The 18,357-nt window shown below is 44.0% G+C and overlaps 1 protein-coding gene across 10 annotated transcripts in view; it reads left to right on the forward strand.

Annotated features, from left to right (window-relative positions):
* The window catches only part of magi1b (membrane associated guanylate kinase, WW and PDZ domain containing 1b), a 123,748-nt gene that overhangs the window by 70,661 nt on the left and 34,730 nt on the right, over positions 1–18,357 (forward strand). For 8 of the 10 annotated variants that reach the window (XM_084036373.1, XM_084036372.1, XM_084036377.1 and 5 more), the window contains 7 exons: positions 6,024–6,143; positions 9,141–9,383; positions 11,974–12,199; positions 12,870–12,952; positions 14,100–14,135; positions 16,258–16,315; positions 17,357–17,487. In XM_084036373.1, the coding sequence (XP_083892499.1) occupies positions 6,024–6,143; positions 9,141–9,383; positions 11,974–12,199; positions 12,870–12,952; positions 14,100–14,135; positions 16,258–16,315; positions 17,357–17,487 (897 nt within the window). The remainder of the gene's footprint in view (positions 1–6,023; positions 6,144–9,140; positions 9,384–11,973; positions 12,200–12,869; positions 12,953–14,099; positions 14,136–16,257; positions 16,316–17,356; positions 17,488–18,357) is intronic. The other 2 variants (XM_084036376.1, XM_084036380.1) reach the window with 1 other exon arrangement.

The raw sequence follows: 18,357 nt of genomic DNA on the forward strand, positions 1-18,357 counted from the left end.
CTCCCTTAAAATAGTCTGACATCAATTAAATATAGATGATGTGCTTGGATTTGTCCGCCAGTGAGCATTAGTTGTGAAAGCAATGAAAGCAATCCACAGTATTTTTACAGTATTGAAATCATGAGGCCTATTTCAGGGTTTGAATGTAGTTGTTTTTTTCAGTGCGAGACATACAAACACTTATCTGTAATTTATTCCCATACAAGTATACTTAAAGCCTCACTGTTATTCAGCATTAACTAGAGAGCTGGCCTATGGAAGGGAATGAATGGCAGTGCTTTTATGTTAAGTCTTAGACAGTCTATAGCTTTCTAGGGGACCTTATTATGGATATACTTTTATAGATGTTTTTTTTATTATTATTAGTCATCTTGATAATTGACTAGAATAACTATTTCCTATAGATGTTAGCATGTGGCATTTAACATGGCAACATGCAAAAATACAAACCACGACATCTTTGCCCTTGTTTTGTCTTAGGGATATAAAGAGATATGAAGATATGAACCCTAAACACTTCAGTTGAGTTAAATCGGTTGAGATGACAGAAAGAAGGCCCATTGATATTGGCCCTCTGTAGGCTGCATGACAGTGCAGACCACCTGGGAGGGACAAGGTCACAGCGAGGGTCGTGACCAGTGGCTGTCGTGTATTGATTGTCGTCTGAAAGACATCATGGTGTAACCGGATGCTCTCTGTGGTTGAAAAGCTCAAACCTGAGATGGTGTGTGTGTGGAGGGAATTCCATATTTAATTAGCAGTGCCAAGGTCATGGTGAGACCAATGTCATGAAATTTGATAAATATTTTAAACCTTTGCACCGATTGTACTTTTCTTAGCAGATTCCAGATTTTCTCTCTCAGAATTATAGTTGACAGCAAGGCTGCAGACTAACTTTACTACTGTCCCAGAGCCACGCCCAAAACATCATTTTAACCTTCTTATTGTGAACTTGAAGTGACATCTTGTGCTTGCGTGAATGTGACCTTACCGTCTATCCTGCTGTGTGGACTGACTGAAAACTATCAGCTGAAAAACGTCTGGTTTTGATTGGCAGCTTAATGATCGGTGAATTCCTAAAATAGGGGGGTTCATGGCCTGTTGTATTCTTTCACGTGACCTACGTATGACCTAATCGATGTGTTTAATGGTGCATTGAATTGCAAAATCAAAGACCTGAAATGAGGGTTGGACGATACTGAAATTCCCCTTCAAACAATATTGACATATACATTCTCTTTTGTTTGGTTTAAACCAGATAACCAGCAAATAAGTGCATTTGCATTTGTTAATTAATAGGGCTGTAATGAAAGTTTGAAGCTTAATTTGACATATTGACATTATAATAATTATTATGAATAACTTCCAGAAACTCAGGTCTACTTCCGTCTTATGCCCAGACGCCCAAATTTATTGAAAAATGATTGATGTAAGTATTTAGAAAATTCATTTCATGGAATACTCTGCTTCAATCCTAATGTGTTGGCGTTTACCCTATCAAATACTACATTTTCACTACCTGTTTACCCTCCCATACCCACCTGTGTGGGGTATGTAAGGTTGAGCACCTTATGTTGAGCAAATAGGAGTTGGCAAAGTAATCCGTTCACAACCAGTTCTTCAAATCTACGAGGAAGGACGTAATCTAATGCTTAACTCACAATGACTGGTTGCTTCCAGTTCATCAACATGGTGAGATGGGTTAAAAGCAAAAGTTGAGGATAGTAGCCAAGTAGGTTCCAAGTGAGCTGATACTAGAAGGTGGAGATAAAACACTGCAGACCACTGATTGGAGAGAATCATCACCTTCACAACATGGGACATCCTGCACAAGCCACAAGCATTTGGCCGTTTTGTTTGTTTTTTAAATGGTAGCCCACAAAACGACGCCATACACTACAACGAAGTACAGATGTCTCTTTGTTTGGTTGTCGATTAAAGGATTCAGTTCATCCCGTTAAGTACAATGTCACAACAGTTTCACGCGGCATCGCTACGGTGATTAGCTGAGAATCCCGCCTACACTGAGGGGCTACTGTCTGCAGTGGGAAACAAATCTGGAAAAGAACTAAAAAGTGAGTTGAGTTTGCTGTACCATGCAGTGGGAACACCACCTTAACTGAACAGTAAGATAACTGGTGGTAACTGACAGAACACCACATTTTAAAATTGTCCTCAAAGCTAATAGCATTCTGCTAAGTTTGCCTTGCACGCAGTGAGACATGGATGGAAATGATTGTTGCCATCTTAACTTTTTTCGGTTCCCTTTAGCAACACACTCTCAACGATGCCTGGGTTGTTTATTCTCATAGTGCTGTGGAACTTTCTTTTGTCTAGCACTGAATCTGTCTGTAAAGAATGTTAAATCCTGGGCACACATATCTGTGTTGCTGCCTGTGTGTAGAGAGGCTACGGTAGAGAGGATGGGTAACTTCCTCTTGTAGCCTACACAAGCTCAGTCTCTCTATCTGCACGATGCTGCTCCTGCTCGGCTGTCAGGCTGACACAGCAGAAGTCCAAGCTCTCGACAGCTTAGTTTACATTTAGCTTTTTCTTTTTCTGGCAGGGCGCTGGGAAGTGCTTCAACCATCGTGACAACAGCAGCGCCTTTCTGAAAAGTTCAGAGATTTCTAACTAGGAGTTTTCAGAGCGGTCACTCACAAAAGCGGAAGCTTGGAGTGCTCTGAACAAAGAAGCTGGCTGCAGCACTTTTTCCCTAGGTGGCCGCATCCACTGTCTTTTCATTGGAACAATTCAAGAAGAGGCCGGCACTCAAAGCAAAATGTATATGGACACTCAAACACTGACAAGGAGAACTGGTCAACATGTCTCATTTAAATGGACTTGGGAGGATTGTGGCTTCATATATTATACATCCAGATAATGGAGGTCTGTTGTAATTTTCCGAGGAGGAGGCAGACTTCTCAAAGTGATCCAAAGGATATGCATGCTATATCTTGGAAGTATCCCTGAATTATCATTATTTTTATTAACGGCACAATGTATGAAATGAATCGTTTTCTGCATTGGAGACATTAGCTGTGTCGTCTTACAGCAAGAGGATGAAGTGTATCTTATGCATTTTCAAGTGAAATGTGGTATTTGCAGTAGTCAGGTAATGCACTTAATGGAAATTTGGGCACCCCAAGAAAAGTTTGGCGTGTCTTTTGCAGTAATGTCTGTTTCATGATGAAATTATGTGAGAAACCAACTGTTATGAAGGTAGTAGCGGTAACACTGCCTGCACCATGGTTCCCTTTTGTGTAACGGCTGTGATGTGTTTAGCCCTCACCACAACATGGTTGTTTAGGGTTTGACGAACTGTAGATACAGTGCGGAGGTGCTGAGCTCTAAGTTGCTCTCATTGTGGGGTCTAATCTGGTCGCCATAGGTGGTTCACAGCAGAGGCAGGACAGTTCTCCCACTGTGGCTGTTACGGTAATGGAACTGTGAATCTGTTGTAGGGGGATATGGGTGCATAAAGCTCCATTAAGTGATTACCCATCACCCACAGCTCCCGTTTAGCCCCCCAGACCATGCCATTTGGTGGCCATGCACCTCCTCCCCTTTGTGTGTGGGTGTGTGTGTGTGCACGTGTATGTGTATGTGCTGGGTAGCAGGGGGTGGAACAGCTGCTGATTCTAACAGGAGGTCTTTCCTTCCCAACCCTTTTTGTACCATTACAAGCCAAAGCAACACACGAGCCGTATCACCCCTCTGTCACTGTTGGTGTCTGAGTCAACCTTCTGCTGGGTTGCCAGAGGGAAGGGGTGGCTCAGCATTGTGCCCTCATCTGTGTGAAGGGAAAGGCAAGAGGACTGACAGAGGAGCCTTCATGTAGTCAACCCTCACCCAGTATGAATATATTTCTGTCGTGGAAATTTAAAAAGGGAGTCAGAGGAGAACCGTGTGGAGGACTGCGTCATCACTGGAGGACAAACTTCCCCACATACCTTCCCCACATATCTCTGTCCTTCCTGGGTTGTCCCTAGCAACAGCAGAGACCCAGTGGCATGATGCATGAAGGCACAGAAATTATTTTCCTTTTTTCTTTCCTCTATGGTTGTTTGGAAAACATACAGTCCTGGAGCACTTGTTGTTGCACATTGTAGTTATAAGCTACAGCACATTTGCTGATTTTTTTTTGGGGGGGGCATGCATGCATATGTTTTGATGCAGCAGCAGTGGATCTGAGCTCCGTGCACTTCAGTACGACTGACAATATCTCCAACCTTGTTTCCTTGATCGTGTTCTTGAATTGTTAATGATGAGGGTTTTTTTTATACCGCCCACCCACCAATCTCTGCTAGTGAAGATGTTTATGCTGTAAAGCCACAAGCCAGCAGCAGACAAACACCCTCACAGCAATTATTCAAGGCTTCATTGTATGTGCCAGTAACCGGATTATGCTAACTTTTAGCTTTGGTAGTCTCACTCCTTCTCTTGCTCCCTCTGCATTTTGGTTTTGGCTCATCCAGTTTCAACTGGAGGCAGGAGTCTCTTTGCACGACTCTCACCCTCAACCTGTCTTTCCTTCTCACTCGATTCCACTGCTTGGTCAATGGGGCTTTTGTGTTGGCTGAGGGGTATTGCATTAATTAGTCCTATAGCGATGATAGTGTCTCACCCTGGGTGTTTGCCAAGGCCTCGGCTTTGCTTTTCTATCCATCTTGAAACACTGGTCACAATTCCACTTCCTACTCAGTTTTCTAAAAGCAGCGGTGTCTTAATGGAGTCCAATCAATGGCCACTTTTGTGTGGGGGCACGAACCGATATTCAGCCAAATGCTCGGGCTCGGCTGAGGACTATCCAAGGTTGATGTGGAGGTAAAAGAAGTGCCTGGAAATTAGCGGACTGAGTTGTTTGTTTGATAGATTTCAGAGGGGATTTGTTTGATGAATGATAGATGAATTTCCTTTTGCTGCACGAGTGCCTGGTCCCAAATATAGTGGACTCTGGAAGTCTCTGGGCACGCAAGTATAGATGCGGATGATGAACAGGAAGCTCTCTCTGTGTGTCCCGATACAGCAGCTTATGAAAGAATAGACTACATGAACTCATGTCAAGAATATATTTTTTCAGCGCCTTCAGATACAGGATTGCAGCATACATGCATTTCTCCATATACTCTATGCTTGTGTTCATGTAATGTATGCTTGTTTGAGTTGGGCGCTGCACATCTGTGATTTATCACCGGTGTCACTGAACATGGCTGCCGTGGGAGGCTCTCCTCCTATCCCCACACAGCTATTTTTACCATCTTATTGCTTACCGACCCACTGGAGACGGAGTGATTGGGAGATACGACGGATAGATCAAGAGATGGGAGAGAGGGGGAAGTAATGGAAGGTAGCTGAGAAGGGAAAGCCCTCTGTTGTCGACACACACGTCTGTCAGGCCAAGATGAGAAAGATGATTTGCCATCAGCACTGTCTGGATGCTTACATGTTTTCCATTTCTTGCCGCTGACAGAACTATTTTCTTTTCGTCGCAGCATAATAAATGCATTAGAGAGTGGGGAAACCCAGAAGGAAAACTTAGTCAGACAGTAGTGTGGAAATGTGTTCTAGTGAGGCAAAGAGTGCACAATCGAAGTGAGAAAAGAAAGCCGAATGTTAAAAACGCTCATTAAATTTGCATTGTTTTCCGCTCACTATTATCTCAGCTGTAAAGCTGTGCACCGTCAACGCCACACTGGCCAACTGTCAGCAGCCATTAAAGACAAGTGCTAGAAATCTCACAGGCTGCATGCCAGCCCTCATTCACACACACATATGGCAGGATCCCACTGAGGTGCTACTATGATACCTCACACTCTACCCCAGTGTGAGGGAAGATCAAAGCAATCAATGGGTCATCTCTCTCTTGGAGCATACTATTACATGTTTCATGATTTGAATCTACCAGTATTGCGATTGTTCACTTACAGGACCAGCTGCCAATGAAATGAAAATGAAATTTATATTTCTTGTTATTCTCTGTTGTTTGCTTACTCCCACTCTGTCTCTGATCCATTGTCCAGGTACAACCCGCGCCCCACGTGAAGGAGAAGTTCCTGGCGTGGACTACAACTTCCTCCCAGTGGAGGACTTCCTGGAGTTGGAGAAGAGTGGGACCCTGTTGGAGATAGGAACGTATGATGGTAAATGAGAAAATCACACGTTTGGTTATGTGTATTTGTAAACTCGTAGGTGTTTGTTAGTTTTATAGGTCCCAGATATCAAGGACAGCAATATCAGAAACCTTGTATGTGGCATCACGTAGGAGTTTGTAGACACAACTTTCACTCTTCTTCTGGTGGAATAACATTGAACCTGACTTTGGACAGATGTGCCATTTTGCCTGGCAAAAAAATCACCATGTCCCTCTGTACCTCCAGCTAGTGCTTAAACTCGCCCCCCCATGGTTCATCGTTAGGATGCAGACATGTTGTGTCCCTGTCCAAGCCAATCAGCCTGCCTCTGGACAGGTGCACCTGCTGGCACAGCAGGAGGCAACCATGTCTCCTATCTGCCTCCAGCCGGCAGTCACAACATGTTGATCCCCGGACCGCAACACAAACATTTTGAGTCAAAGAGCACATTCTTCTCTCTAGATTCTGTTTGCATTGACATTCAACGATGTTTCATGCAGACCAACAGATACACTAATCCCAGGCCCACAGAGAGGCCCCCCTTTAGTGCATCATAGTGCAAAGCAGCAGGAAGACGTGATGTATTTTTAGAAGATTTTTTTCCCTCAAATTCTAATTCTCTTGCTTGTTTGGTATGCACTGCTAATGCTATCACTCTGTCCAACATAAATGTAGGTCAGACAGCCCTCAGCAACATGTTTACCTCCTGTCCCTGGGGGTTGTTGAAAGTAGCTTCTGGACACATTAGAAAACACGCACTAGTGTGGAAGTAGACGAGAAAAGATAGCTGGAAAGTTGAAAATGTTGATGCCAAAATCTTGGTACGCTTTGTCTTTCATGTAAGCATCATCACAAATATGTATTCATGAAAGATTTATGTGGTGGGTTTTGGATATATAGCGGGACTGGCCGGTTGCCAGTGTTCATGCTTGGTCGATTTGTTTTGAGTCGGCAGGCAGAGTGGCACTGACGCACCAGCCTTTCAGGTTCATACTTGCCCCTACTGAAAATGCATTAGTTCATCACACTATCACAAATGTATTTTCCATTTTCTACTTATTGGAGAAAATGATACTACATTATTCCCACATGCTGGCCATCCAAAAAGGAAAAAAAAAAGAGACAACAAAGCCAGTAAATCCAGGACACGTAGCACAAGTGTGTGTTACATACAAGACAAGACTTTACTGATCAGCCAGAGACACTACCGACACACTGGAAGGACTGTAAACAACAACACCACCCGTGTATCGCCTCCATTCAGTCAGCTAATGTTTAATTAAGTGTCTGCTGTGTCCACTTAGCTTGTTTACTGTTCCATAACAATGGATTTCCCTCCGACGGCAGGCCAGTAGAAGGAAACTAGGCCAATGGGCTTCTGACTGGCAACCTGCTTACTCACTGATGACCGTATGGAGGGAATCAGAAGCTTTCCGACACCTTCATGTCACTTCAGAGCATTAATAAAGCAGCGAACAACTATGGGCTGCGTGGATATATAGTGGAGGACTGTTGGCCTGAGCTGTGTTTGTTATCAACCAAGCTTCCCTTTGCTGTGTTGACATACGGCGCCGGCCGTGCTTTCTCTTTATTGCATGGTCGTGCATGTGAGCTGCTCTCATATGACGGTTACAGCCCGGGAGCGTAGCACCCACCCTCAGGTTCCCCCTAAGGTAAACACTGTTAGCTCTGTCAGCACGCTTGCTTGTCGTTTGTACTGTTAGCGCTGTTAGCACCATTAGCTACTAGCCGCCAGCTCAGGATTCGCCATGTTTGGATCAAAATGCTCCCAATTTCATATGTAGCACCTTTAAATGAGCTGGAATGGCAATTCAAATGTGTTCTGCAGTATTGGCTTGGAACAGTGTGGCTGTCAGTTGATTATAGTCAATAAAAAAATGGGTCATATACTCAATTTAATTCACTTTGTGAGATGACTATAGTTTAAACCAGCTTCTGCTTTGTGTTTAATGAACTGGTTGTGGGTAAAAAAAATACCCACACCTAAATATTTCCTGTAATGTCTCACTGAAGGTTTTATTAACTATGTACAAGCTCATATACCAGCCTTTTAATGGTAACATCCTATGGTTTGGTCCAGGAATGCAACAATACCATTTTGTTGGCATTTTAAGAAAATGCTACATGTTGAACAGATTGAATCAGTTTGAAAATGGCTACTAAACCTTTTTAATGAGAGAGATGGCAGTCGTTGGTAATGCCGTTAATTACCTATGCGCGTTTCCTGCTATGACCTGCCAAGATGTTTTCTGTCTATTTTCCACTTAAGTTTCGCTTTTGACTGTAGTTCCGCCACCTGGAAAAGTCCCCCCTTTCCTGCATTGCCTTTATATTTTGGATGTTAACGCTGCTCTGTTTAATTGAGATGTTGGCTTTCATATTTGGCTTCGTGTTCTGGTTTTCAGATGATACGGTCTGGTCTAACTTTTGTTGGGAGAACAAAATCAGTTCTGCATCTTTTATCGTCCTGCCTTTAAAACTGTCAGTTTGATGATATGTTCTGCTGGCACTGGAGGATAATTTGGCTGCAAACTGCTTCACCAAATGTCTTCAGACAATATTATGAGCTATTTGGAGGAAAACTACCACCGTATGCCACTTGTGTGTCCAAATACAACACATTTCTTGGTAGTTGGACTCACGAAATATCCACTTAATTGAGTTTTAATAGTAAAAAATCATGCAATATTGTTTGAGAAAAAACATTTTCATGAAACATTCATTAGTTTTGTTAAGTTGAAACAAAGTGGTCTTGACTTTATTTGGGTCGTAAGAAATTCAGCTTGGCTTCAGAGATTCCCACAAACTTTGTCTCTCTATTTGCATACAAAGGCTGCAACTAAACCCCCTCCAGTGCGCGCACACACACACACACACACACACACACACACACACACACACACACACCCCTCTTTGACCCCTCCTACTAAGATACCCTTCTTTTCTTTAATCCCCCCATCCCTGCCTCCTTCTTTTGTTGCCTAGGTAACTATTATGGGACGCCCAAGCCACCGGTGCAGCCCCCTGGTGGGAAAGTGATTAGCAGTAGTGGTAGCGGCGGTGATGCCCCACTGCCAGACGGGCTCAGCGGTAGCCTGCCGGGCTCGCAGCACTCCACTCCCCGACGCTCCAAGTCCTACAATGACATGCACAATGCTGGAATAGTGCCTGGAGAGCAGCAGCAGGAGGACGACGAGGACCTCCCGGAAATGAACAGTAGCTTTACAGGTACGTGCAGGTGGCAGGAGGCCGAGGAAGAAGGGGACGAAAGAGGAGAAAGAATTGCATGTTGCTAGAAAATGAGATGACAGTGGGATAGATGTCTTCACAGGTTTTAGCTAATGCATGTGTCACCAAGACAACTACAAGAGCACAATTGTGAGACTAAAGCCTTAAAAGTTGCGATGTCAGTTGTGAAATAATGTGACCAGGGATGCGGTTCCACATGTAAAGTCATAAAAGAAGGAAGCAGAATATTTAACTTCTCAAATCTGTGAAGATTTGCTTGCTTCCCTCCGTTTTCATTTTGTATATTAAAGAGGCACTCAACCGCTTTCCCATTATGTTCAGTTTTACTTTTAATAAAGAGTACGACTCGGCATGCAAATTTCTTTACTGTCTTCTGCGACTCTCGAAGGAGCTTTGTCAAGTCTGAGAAAACAACTCTGATGATGTGGTTTATTTTACGAGGGCGGTTTATTTTCCTTTCTGTTTGGAATCGGTGACTACGCGTTTCTCACAGAATGCTTGCGTTTACAAACCGCAACGTTTGAAAGTCAACGGCAGGCCACCACGCCCGGAACTAATTACAATACACACGGAAAATGAATATTTCCGTCGATGCAACAGCGAGTGTGAATGCTGAGGAGCGGATACAGTTGATTTGAAGGCCGTACTCAAACTGAACAGTCTTCACAGTCATTTTCTCTGGCTGTTTGTTTGTTTGTTTCCTGTTCAGCAGCTTCACTTTGTGAGTACAGAGGTGAAATCCAATAACAAGTCGCTTGTCATGTCACTTAAGGCACAGCAGTGTAAAGAGCAGCCCATCTCCAATGGATTTAGGCACAATTTTCATTTATTTAGATATAAAATACCAGGCTGAAACAGGCATCAAGGCTGGCACTACGCTCCAAACGAAATAAAATTTGCTATTAAATTTCACACAGGCATCAGCCAATACAAAGTGCTGCATTTGGCATTGGTCAACACCGCGTGCACAGGCTAACTCGCCTCACTTGTCTACACTTTCACGCAGGTTTTTCCACTTTCTCACAATTCCGGCTGTCATATGACCGAACGCGTGCCACTTATTGTTGGTTTATTGTCATTTCTCTTTTACGGGCTGTAGTTGTATGTTTTGCTGAACCGTGAGTCACAAGGTCCTTTAGCTGGCGCGGACGCTTTTAAAACAAACAGACCTGAAGTCAGTGAGTACACAGGCAGACGCTTGCAGAGCCGTCTTCGACAGCAGCCCGAGAGCATGCTGTGCTCTGTTTATTTAGGAGTATAACACGAGAATGTTATCCGGCTTTCTACTGCTCTGTTTGGGAGGGGATGCGAGTGGGAGGGGATGCGAGTGGGGGACAAGGTAGCAGGACATTTTGGAGAACGAGGGAGTGGCTGGGGAAGGGCAAAGTGGGCAACTCTGATAATGATTGGTCAGAGAGAGGAAGAGAAGCAAGGCAGGATTGTATTTTGTGAAGGAGGATAAGCTCAGAAAGTGACAGAGTAGGAGACCAAACGAGCTGGAGGGAGAGCTTGGTGTGGTGAGGGGCTGCAGAGTACAAGAGCGTCTTTGATTGGTGAGTCAGTGGTCTCTGGGTTTGACTACATCTGCCTGTATCTATGCCTCCAAAAATGTAAAACAGTGCCATCTGGCTGCAAACAGCAGAGGGTGTCTGACTGAGCAACCTCAATATTTGGAAAGCATTCCTAATGATAATGATAGTGAAGTTCTTGGTAGGTTTTGTGTTTGTGGAGTTAGATTTGAATAATTAAAAATGATTGGAAGCTTGATGCTGACATACGTGTTGTGTTTTTTCAACAGGCTCTGATAATAATAATGTTGCATGATATTATTTACTTTTTTTTGTTGTAATATCTCCCCTTGTGTGTTAGTAGGTCAGTAGACATTGTAAGGAGGTTGACTCAGCCGTAAAGCTGTTCCAGCCATGTGTTTCTAGAAGGTGGGACCTAAAGTTGTTTATTTGTCGCCTGTGATTGTGCTCGCTGTGAGCGTGCCAGTCAAGCGTTGGTGTGAAAATGGGATACCAGGAAATTAGGTGAAAGCACTTCAGAGGACATGGTTTTAGGTGTGAACCGCCCACTCAGCAGTCTTTAACTTAAGTAAATATCTCTAAAGCTGTGAGTGTAACTGTGATTTTAATTAACAACTAAATGAGAAAGCTTTGGAAAGTCCTTGGACGGGGCTTTCTCGTGGCAACATCCATTTTTCTAAAAAACTACTCTCATCTTGGAAGAATTTAAACCACACGGGTAAAAGAGATTTTTCACCGGACTCTTATACGTTTTAGAGATGCAATGTCATTTTTGAACCCCACATTTTGATTTTTTAATATTCTCAAAAATGTTTTTCTTCAAACGTTACATGCTTTCATGTTAGGAACTTGGCTGAAACCTGTACAGTATCTCTTGGGGTCATGGTCCGTAGACAATGAAAGTCTGTGAAAACAATTTTTAGTTGACATTTTGGGTTTTTGAGGCTCCTCTTGTTGCACCAAGAGTGGTTCCTCTACTGCATCTTCTCCCTGGAAAGTGTTTGGAAATGCCAAGTAATGTTTGCCTTTAAATCCTCCAGGAGATTCTAGTGAATTTGAAGAGATTCACAACTCAGTGCGCCCCTTCGCCCCTCGCAAGAGTGACCCGCCCTACGTTGGGAGAACCCCCTCACCATCGGCCACCACGGAGAGCACTCAGCAGTCACACTCTCACCTGAGCCATCCTCCCCAGGAGGATCCTCTGGGAACTCTGCCTGACAACTGGGAGATGGCCTACACCGAGAACGGAGAGGTCTACTTTATAGAGTGAGTTAACTCGGGCCGTTTATCAGGAAGTCCAGAAACAAAATGTACAGGTTCCATCAAGTATAGAAATTAACTTCCTATTCTGTTTGAGGTTGCAGATCCATGTTTCATCTTAATATGATATCTGTTGTTGGGAGCACTAATTGAAAGATTAAAAAGTGTGGACTTTTAAAAGATATGGAAGCTCTACATTATTAAAAATATATTGGAGCATTAACCAAGACCTCCCACGCTGCATTCACTGTATATTTTAAAGCACTTACCTTTTGCTATTTTTTTATTGTTGCTCATTAGAGAACTGAGTTTAATACGGAGAATGATGAGTACGTCTGTAAAAAGTACTGTGACCTTGTGAAATCAATTAAATCCTCTAATTCTCTGCAGCTTCCCTCCATCATCAGCAGTCTGTGATTAAAGTCAATGGTGGAAGAGCTTTTCCTCTAACGTATCATACTAGAGTTCTTTGTGTTTTCTTTAGGCTCTTATTATAGACATTATCATTATAAAGGCACTGATTTTCTGTCCAGTTGATTCGATATTAACACCATTAACCTATCAGAACGAGCCCTCACTCCATCAAAATGTGCACTATAATCTTTAAATCCTGTCAACATGCTACATATTGTACCGGATGTGATGATGAAATGTATTTTGTCTATTTTCTGTTTAGCCACAACACAAAGACCACCTCCTGGATAGACCCTCGGTGCCTGGACAAGCCTCAGAAACCCCTGGAAGAATGTGAAGATGATGGTACGTTGATCTTATTTGACCATGATTTCCTATGAGATTATGGTTGCTTGTAAAATGTAAAATCCCCTACATATATGGTTCACTCCTTCCAAAACCCACTGCATAGCACAGGCTATTAAACAGGACTTCAGGCATTACTTGACTCTTCTATTCTTTCGTTCGTAGAGTGTAAAACCACAGGTCCGGGGCTCGACATTAAGCTTCGGGAAAGTATCCGAGATGTTTTACGTGCCTGAGCCAAACTTGCTTGTAAGAAATGGAAAATGTAGGCCGTTTAAAACAAATTATAAAATCAACAGCTATTTGGCAAATCGCCCAGTTTCACTTATCTGATTGGACAACAGCACATGGCATTCCACTTGCCCGAGTTTAATTTCCCCTGGGCTAGTGGGCAAGCATTAATGTCGAGCTCAGCCAAGTTTCTCCTGTAATGTCTCTTTATTATTAGAGGACTGTCGGAAACCTGTTCATGATTACATTAAAGATAACTAGTGTTGGAACCTTTTCACACATGTCCACTTAACTAGACGTGTGTATAGATTCTAGCTTCTAATTTGGGGTAGGAAACACCACTTCATATTTCACAATGTTAATGTGCTTATACCAGGGTTGTGGTTCCCCCAGCAGCCTCTAGGTGTCAGTGTTGGGTCACGGGAAATGGTGCGGAATCACTGGGTGGCACTGTTCTGCTGCGTTCCTTCCTTCAGCTGTTTGTCAGAGCAAGATGCCCCACAGCTTCCTGGAACTAACTGCATCGTCTGCATCATGTAGCTCAAATAAGTGACGCCCTCCCTGACCTGAGCTCTGCTCCCAGAACCCTGAATATGTGCATACATTTCATGTGACTCTTCCAGTCATATAAGGTGTAAGGCGCTACACACTAGTACAATGTGAGAATAGCTGTCATGTCATTACAAGCTGACATTTCAATTCAACCCCAACTGCTGGATCAAACACACAGAGATCCAGTCTTTTTTTCGTTTGCCTTGTGATTTTTGTTACATGAGGTTGAGGCTCTGGCTTCGATTAACTCTCAGATGTGGTTGACTGACTGATTTGCACCTTTCTCCCCCCTCTGCCTCCCCCCCCTTTCTCTTCCCCTTTTAAAACGATCCCGTGCTGCCGTGCTGACCATCCCTCCGAGTAGAAGGGGTACACACAGAGGAGCTGGACAATGACCTAGGTAGGATCCTCTCTCATCTTTGATCCTGCTGGATCCCAAACCCTCGGTTGTTGCACACGTCGGGTTCATTGTTGGTCACAACAGCGGTTATTAGAGCACATCGACAAAACGACACGCACAAAACCACCACCAGTGGCTCACACGCAGTTATTTGTCAGTCGCTGAGAGATGACAACAACTGTAATCATCTAGAAATGACACGCGACGTCACGCTGACAGAGATTTGACCTTTACCGAGTCTCTTCTCAGTATGTGGCTTTTATTTATTTTTAACAAACACACACTGTGTGGGATCAGAAAGCTACACATGCCACCAGCAAGCCAGACACGCTCGCACCGTCATTTCATACATAAGAGATGAGGTTTGATCCGAGGAAGATTGTTATAATGATGATTTCCTAATGGGTGTCTGTCTGAGCCAGACGGCAACAGGCCTTTTTATTTTTTTTTGTTGCTGCGCCTCATCAACACGCACTAACTATCAGACACAAAAGCACAACGGCTTGTGCAGGACATACGTGGTGTCTGGAGACTGGGGGGAATGATGATGTCATGGCAATAGTGCCATTACGGAAAAGCACTGGCATTTGGCACCGTTTTCCAATGCTGCGTAGGAATGTCATAATTTGGTTGGTTCCCAATAACACCAGCCGGTAGTTCTCCACACACACACACACACACACACACACACACACACACACACACACACACACACACACACACACACACTGTAATACATGCTTACTCCAGAGAAATCAATCACAGCACAGTATCGAGAGAATGAGATGCAAATAGTTAAACATGTAATTCATCATGCTTGACTCCTCCATGAATTCACAATATGTTCTGGAAGATGGGATGCGGGGGGAGGGATACAGCGTGAGAAGAAAACCCCGCTTAATGAGCGACGGATTTCTTTCTCTTGGCCGTTCTCATTTGCTTTTTTAACTCGCTGAAATTGTATACCATATTGTAAAGATGGTTGCAGCAGCAAATGTCTTTTTCTGTGCTCTCTCTCTCTCTCACACACACACACATACACACACACACACATGCACACGCACACACACTCAGCACACAGGTGCTCCTCCAGGAGCGGAACCAGCGCAGTGTGAAATCAAGTGGGTGATTAAAATTTAGCACGAGGCGATGCGGGACCGCATTCCATTGAACGTCGCTGTTCAGAAATCACCGTGCCCGCTTTGTAGTCTCACCCCGTACATCAACGCAAACGCTTTAACCTTGCATTCCTTTTTTAAAGCTGCGTGGACTTTTTGTGCTAGCTGCATTCAGCAGGTGTCGGAAATATGGAATTATAGTTATTTGAGTTGCAGATCTGTCGGTGGTCGCTCTACATCGTGCTAACTACCTGGTCTGACAAACTGTTATAATCTGCAGCCGTATGTGTCACGTATATACAATTGTGAGCATTTCCATCTGGATGCTGACTCCACTCCAAATAAGAGCCTCTCTCATTAGTGAGGCAGAGGGAGGCTCTTCAAGTGGGAAGATTGTAATTACCATCTAGTCGCACACAAGGCGATGTTTAATTGGCCGAGGGTAATGATATGTAAAACTGATACATCACAGGAGAGGATTATTGGACAATCTGTGTTTGTGGCCAATTAGAAGCCTGTGACTATCTATGTGGAGGCCAGCTAATAATCAATGCTCCAGTAATCAAATCAAGCATTTTATGTGTTTATGTACAATGGTTTCAAAGCTTGTATTATTCCTACTTCCTGTCCCCCACTTCCCCCTTCCATCTTTATTTTTACCTGTTTTTCCTTCCTTCCTTTTTTCTTGCCGTCCTCTCTCTGACCCCGTCACCACTCCCACCTCTTTTCACTTCTCCATCCCTCCACACATCAATCCATGTTCCCAAGGGGGCCTTCTCTGTTCTTATCTGATGTGTGGAAATGTCAGCAGTGTAAAGGGACAAGGATGGAGGGGAGAGGGGGGTGCAGCCAGACAGCATGTGAAGCTGTTGAGTCACCCTGGCCCTGGAGACTGACTGACAGGCATAATGTAGAGGCAAAAGGTTTCTACCTGCATCAGCTTCACGGCCATGAGTTCTCCTCGGTTCCTCTGCCTCACTCACATTTCTTTTTTCTTTCTGTAGAACTTCCACCAGGATGGGAGAAGATAGACGATCCAGTGTATGGGGTCTACTATGTTGAGTAAGTGACGTACAGTATGTAGAGGCACCCAGCAGCACGTGAGAACACTCCTATGCAAATGCAAAAGGCTGACGCTGCACAAACGGGAAGGAGAAGAAACCACCTCATTCACATTAATTAGCATTCCAACAAAAGAAACCTGACCTTACTGTAAATGGAGCAGCTGTAATATATGTACAGTTCTGCTGTAATACGTCATGCCTCGATTATGCTGCAGCTATTCTGGTCTTTTGTATACTTGAAAATGTAGGCCATTTTGTTTGTGTCATTATCATTTGGGAAAACGTGTGTGTGTGTGTGTGTGTGTGTGTGTGTGTGTGTGTGTGTGTGTGTGTCTGTGTGTGTGTGTGTGTGTGTGTGTGTGTGTGTGTGTGTGTGTGTGTGTGTGTGTGTGTGTGAAGCCCCTGGGCCTCAGCATTAATACGAATATGTTTCATGCGTTTTTGATGTTGTTCAAAGCAGCACCTGGGGGCTCAAGACTGTGGCATTCCAATGTTTTCCCCATCTTTGTCTCTGCGATATTGATTTTTTTTTTCTAATATACTGAACTTTATGCACCATCTCTGTCATTTGGTGTTCAGTGCAGTGCTTTCAGGTGTCATTTCACCTGGCAGGCTAGCAGGAAAACCTTGCAGGGTCGGCGTGCGACGTGAAAGACTTGTAGCATCTATGAATTAGTCGAACTTGGATTTATTTGGTGTGATTTGTGGGCAAGATTGTGTCAGGCATGTGTCAAAGAGAGGTTCCTGTGTGCGTATGGATGGATGCTTGTGTATTGCTCCACTGTGTATTAATCAAAGCTTATCGCCATGTGTCCCCCCTCCTTTTCTTGACCCTATCCCTCTCTTCTATTACCTCCTCTTCACTCTTTCTGTTTCCCCTCCCTGCTGCGCTCCACTTTCCTGCTGATATTTACTTCTCGTCCTGCATCCTGTTTTCCGACTCTTATTTTCCGTTCCTATTATTCATTCTTCCCGTCCTTTTGTTTCTTATTCCTAAAAAACCTCCATCCACTCATCCCTCCTTCCCGCCATCCCAAAGTCATATCAACAGGAAGACCCAGTATGAGAATCCGATGTTGGAGGCTAAGAGGCGCAGGCAGCTGGAGCAGCAGCCTCAGCAGCCTCAGCCCCAAAGCCAGCAGCCACCCGAAGGTGAGCGCTACATCCGAGGTTCGTTCACAAGCCCCCACCAAGGGCGTCATTTCCTTTCTTTCTATCCATGTGTGTGACTGAGGTATCTGTATGTTTGTCCGTCTGTGTGTGTGTGTGTGAGAGACTGTGTCTTTATAACAACTGCTGCTACAGTATTTCTTGACGTTGCCTGCTACTGACTTATAATTTGCTAAGTGCTCTTCCATAAAGGCATAACTATTATTTGCGGCTGTACCGTGCAGCCTTTTTTTTTTTAAAGTTATTTCTCTTTTCCGTGTTGCTTTTTGGACTCCTGTTTGTCGTTACTTGAAAGCCTATTTTCTTGGCTGAGGAAAGGTAAGTTTGCCTTCAGCTGAAAAAGGATCTGCCTGATAAAGAGAGCCTCTTTGGTAATTAGCACGATGTGCGACCAGTATTAACGCTGATGATTTTGCACGCACAGCTGCCAAAACGCACCTAATTGATGACCTCAGGTTGCTCCTGCTTCCTGTCTTAAACTACCACTCAAACACAGGATGCCCCCGCAGACGGAGATTAATCGTAAATGCAGGCCCACATGGGAAGCCTCCAATCACGCTTCACCTTCCGCTCAGTCAGCAGAAATCATTCGATTCTACTCGATTACCTGCTGATTCTTTTTTCTCCCCTCCGTGTGAAAGCTCAATCTCTCTTCAGAATAACTCAATATCCTCAAGCGGGGTTTTCCCCCTATTCCTTTTACCCCTGCATTGATTCCATCTCACTGTTAAGAATATTAATGAAGGTGGTCGTCTGATTGGTGCTGTGACGGCGTAAAAAGGTGATCAATCAGAGACACAAGCCATTATGAGGAAATGGATCCAACTCCGTTTAGATTCAACAGATTGAAGCAGTGTTGAAAGTTATCTG

This window comes from Eutrigla gurnardus (genome assembly GCF_963514095.1).
Source record: "Eutrigla gurnardus genome assembly, chromosome: 2".
Classification (NCBI taxonomy): Eukaryota; Metazoa; Chordata; class Actinopteri; order Perciformes; family Triglidae; genus Eutrigla; species Eutrigla gurnardus.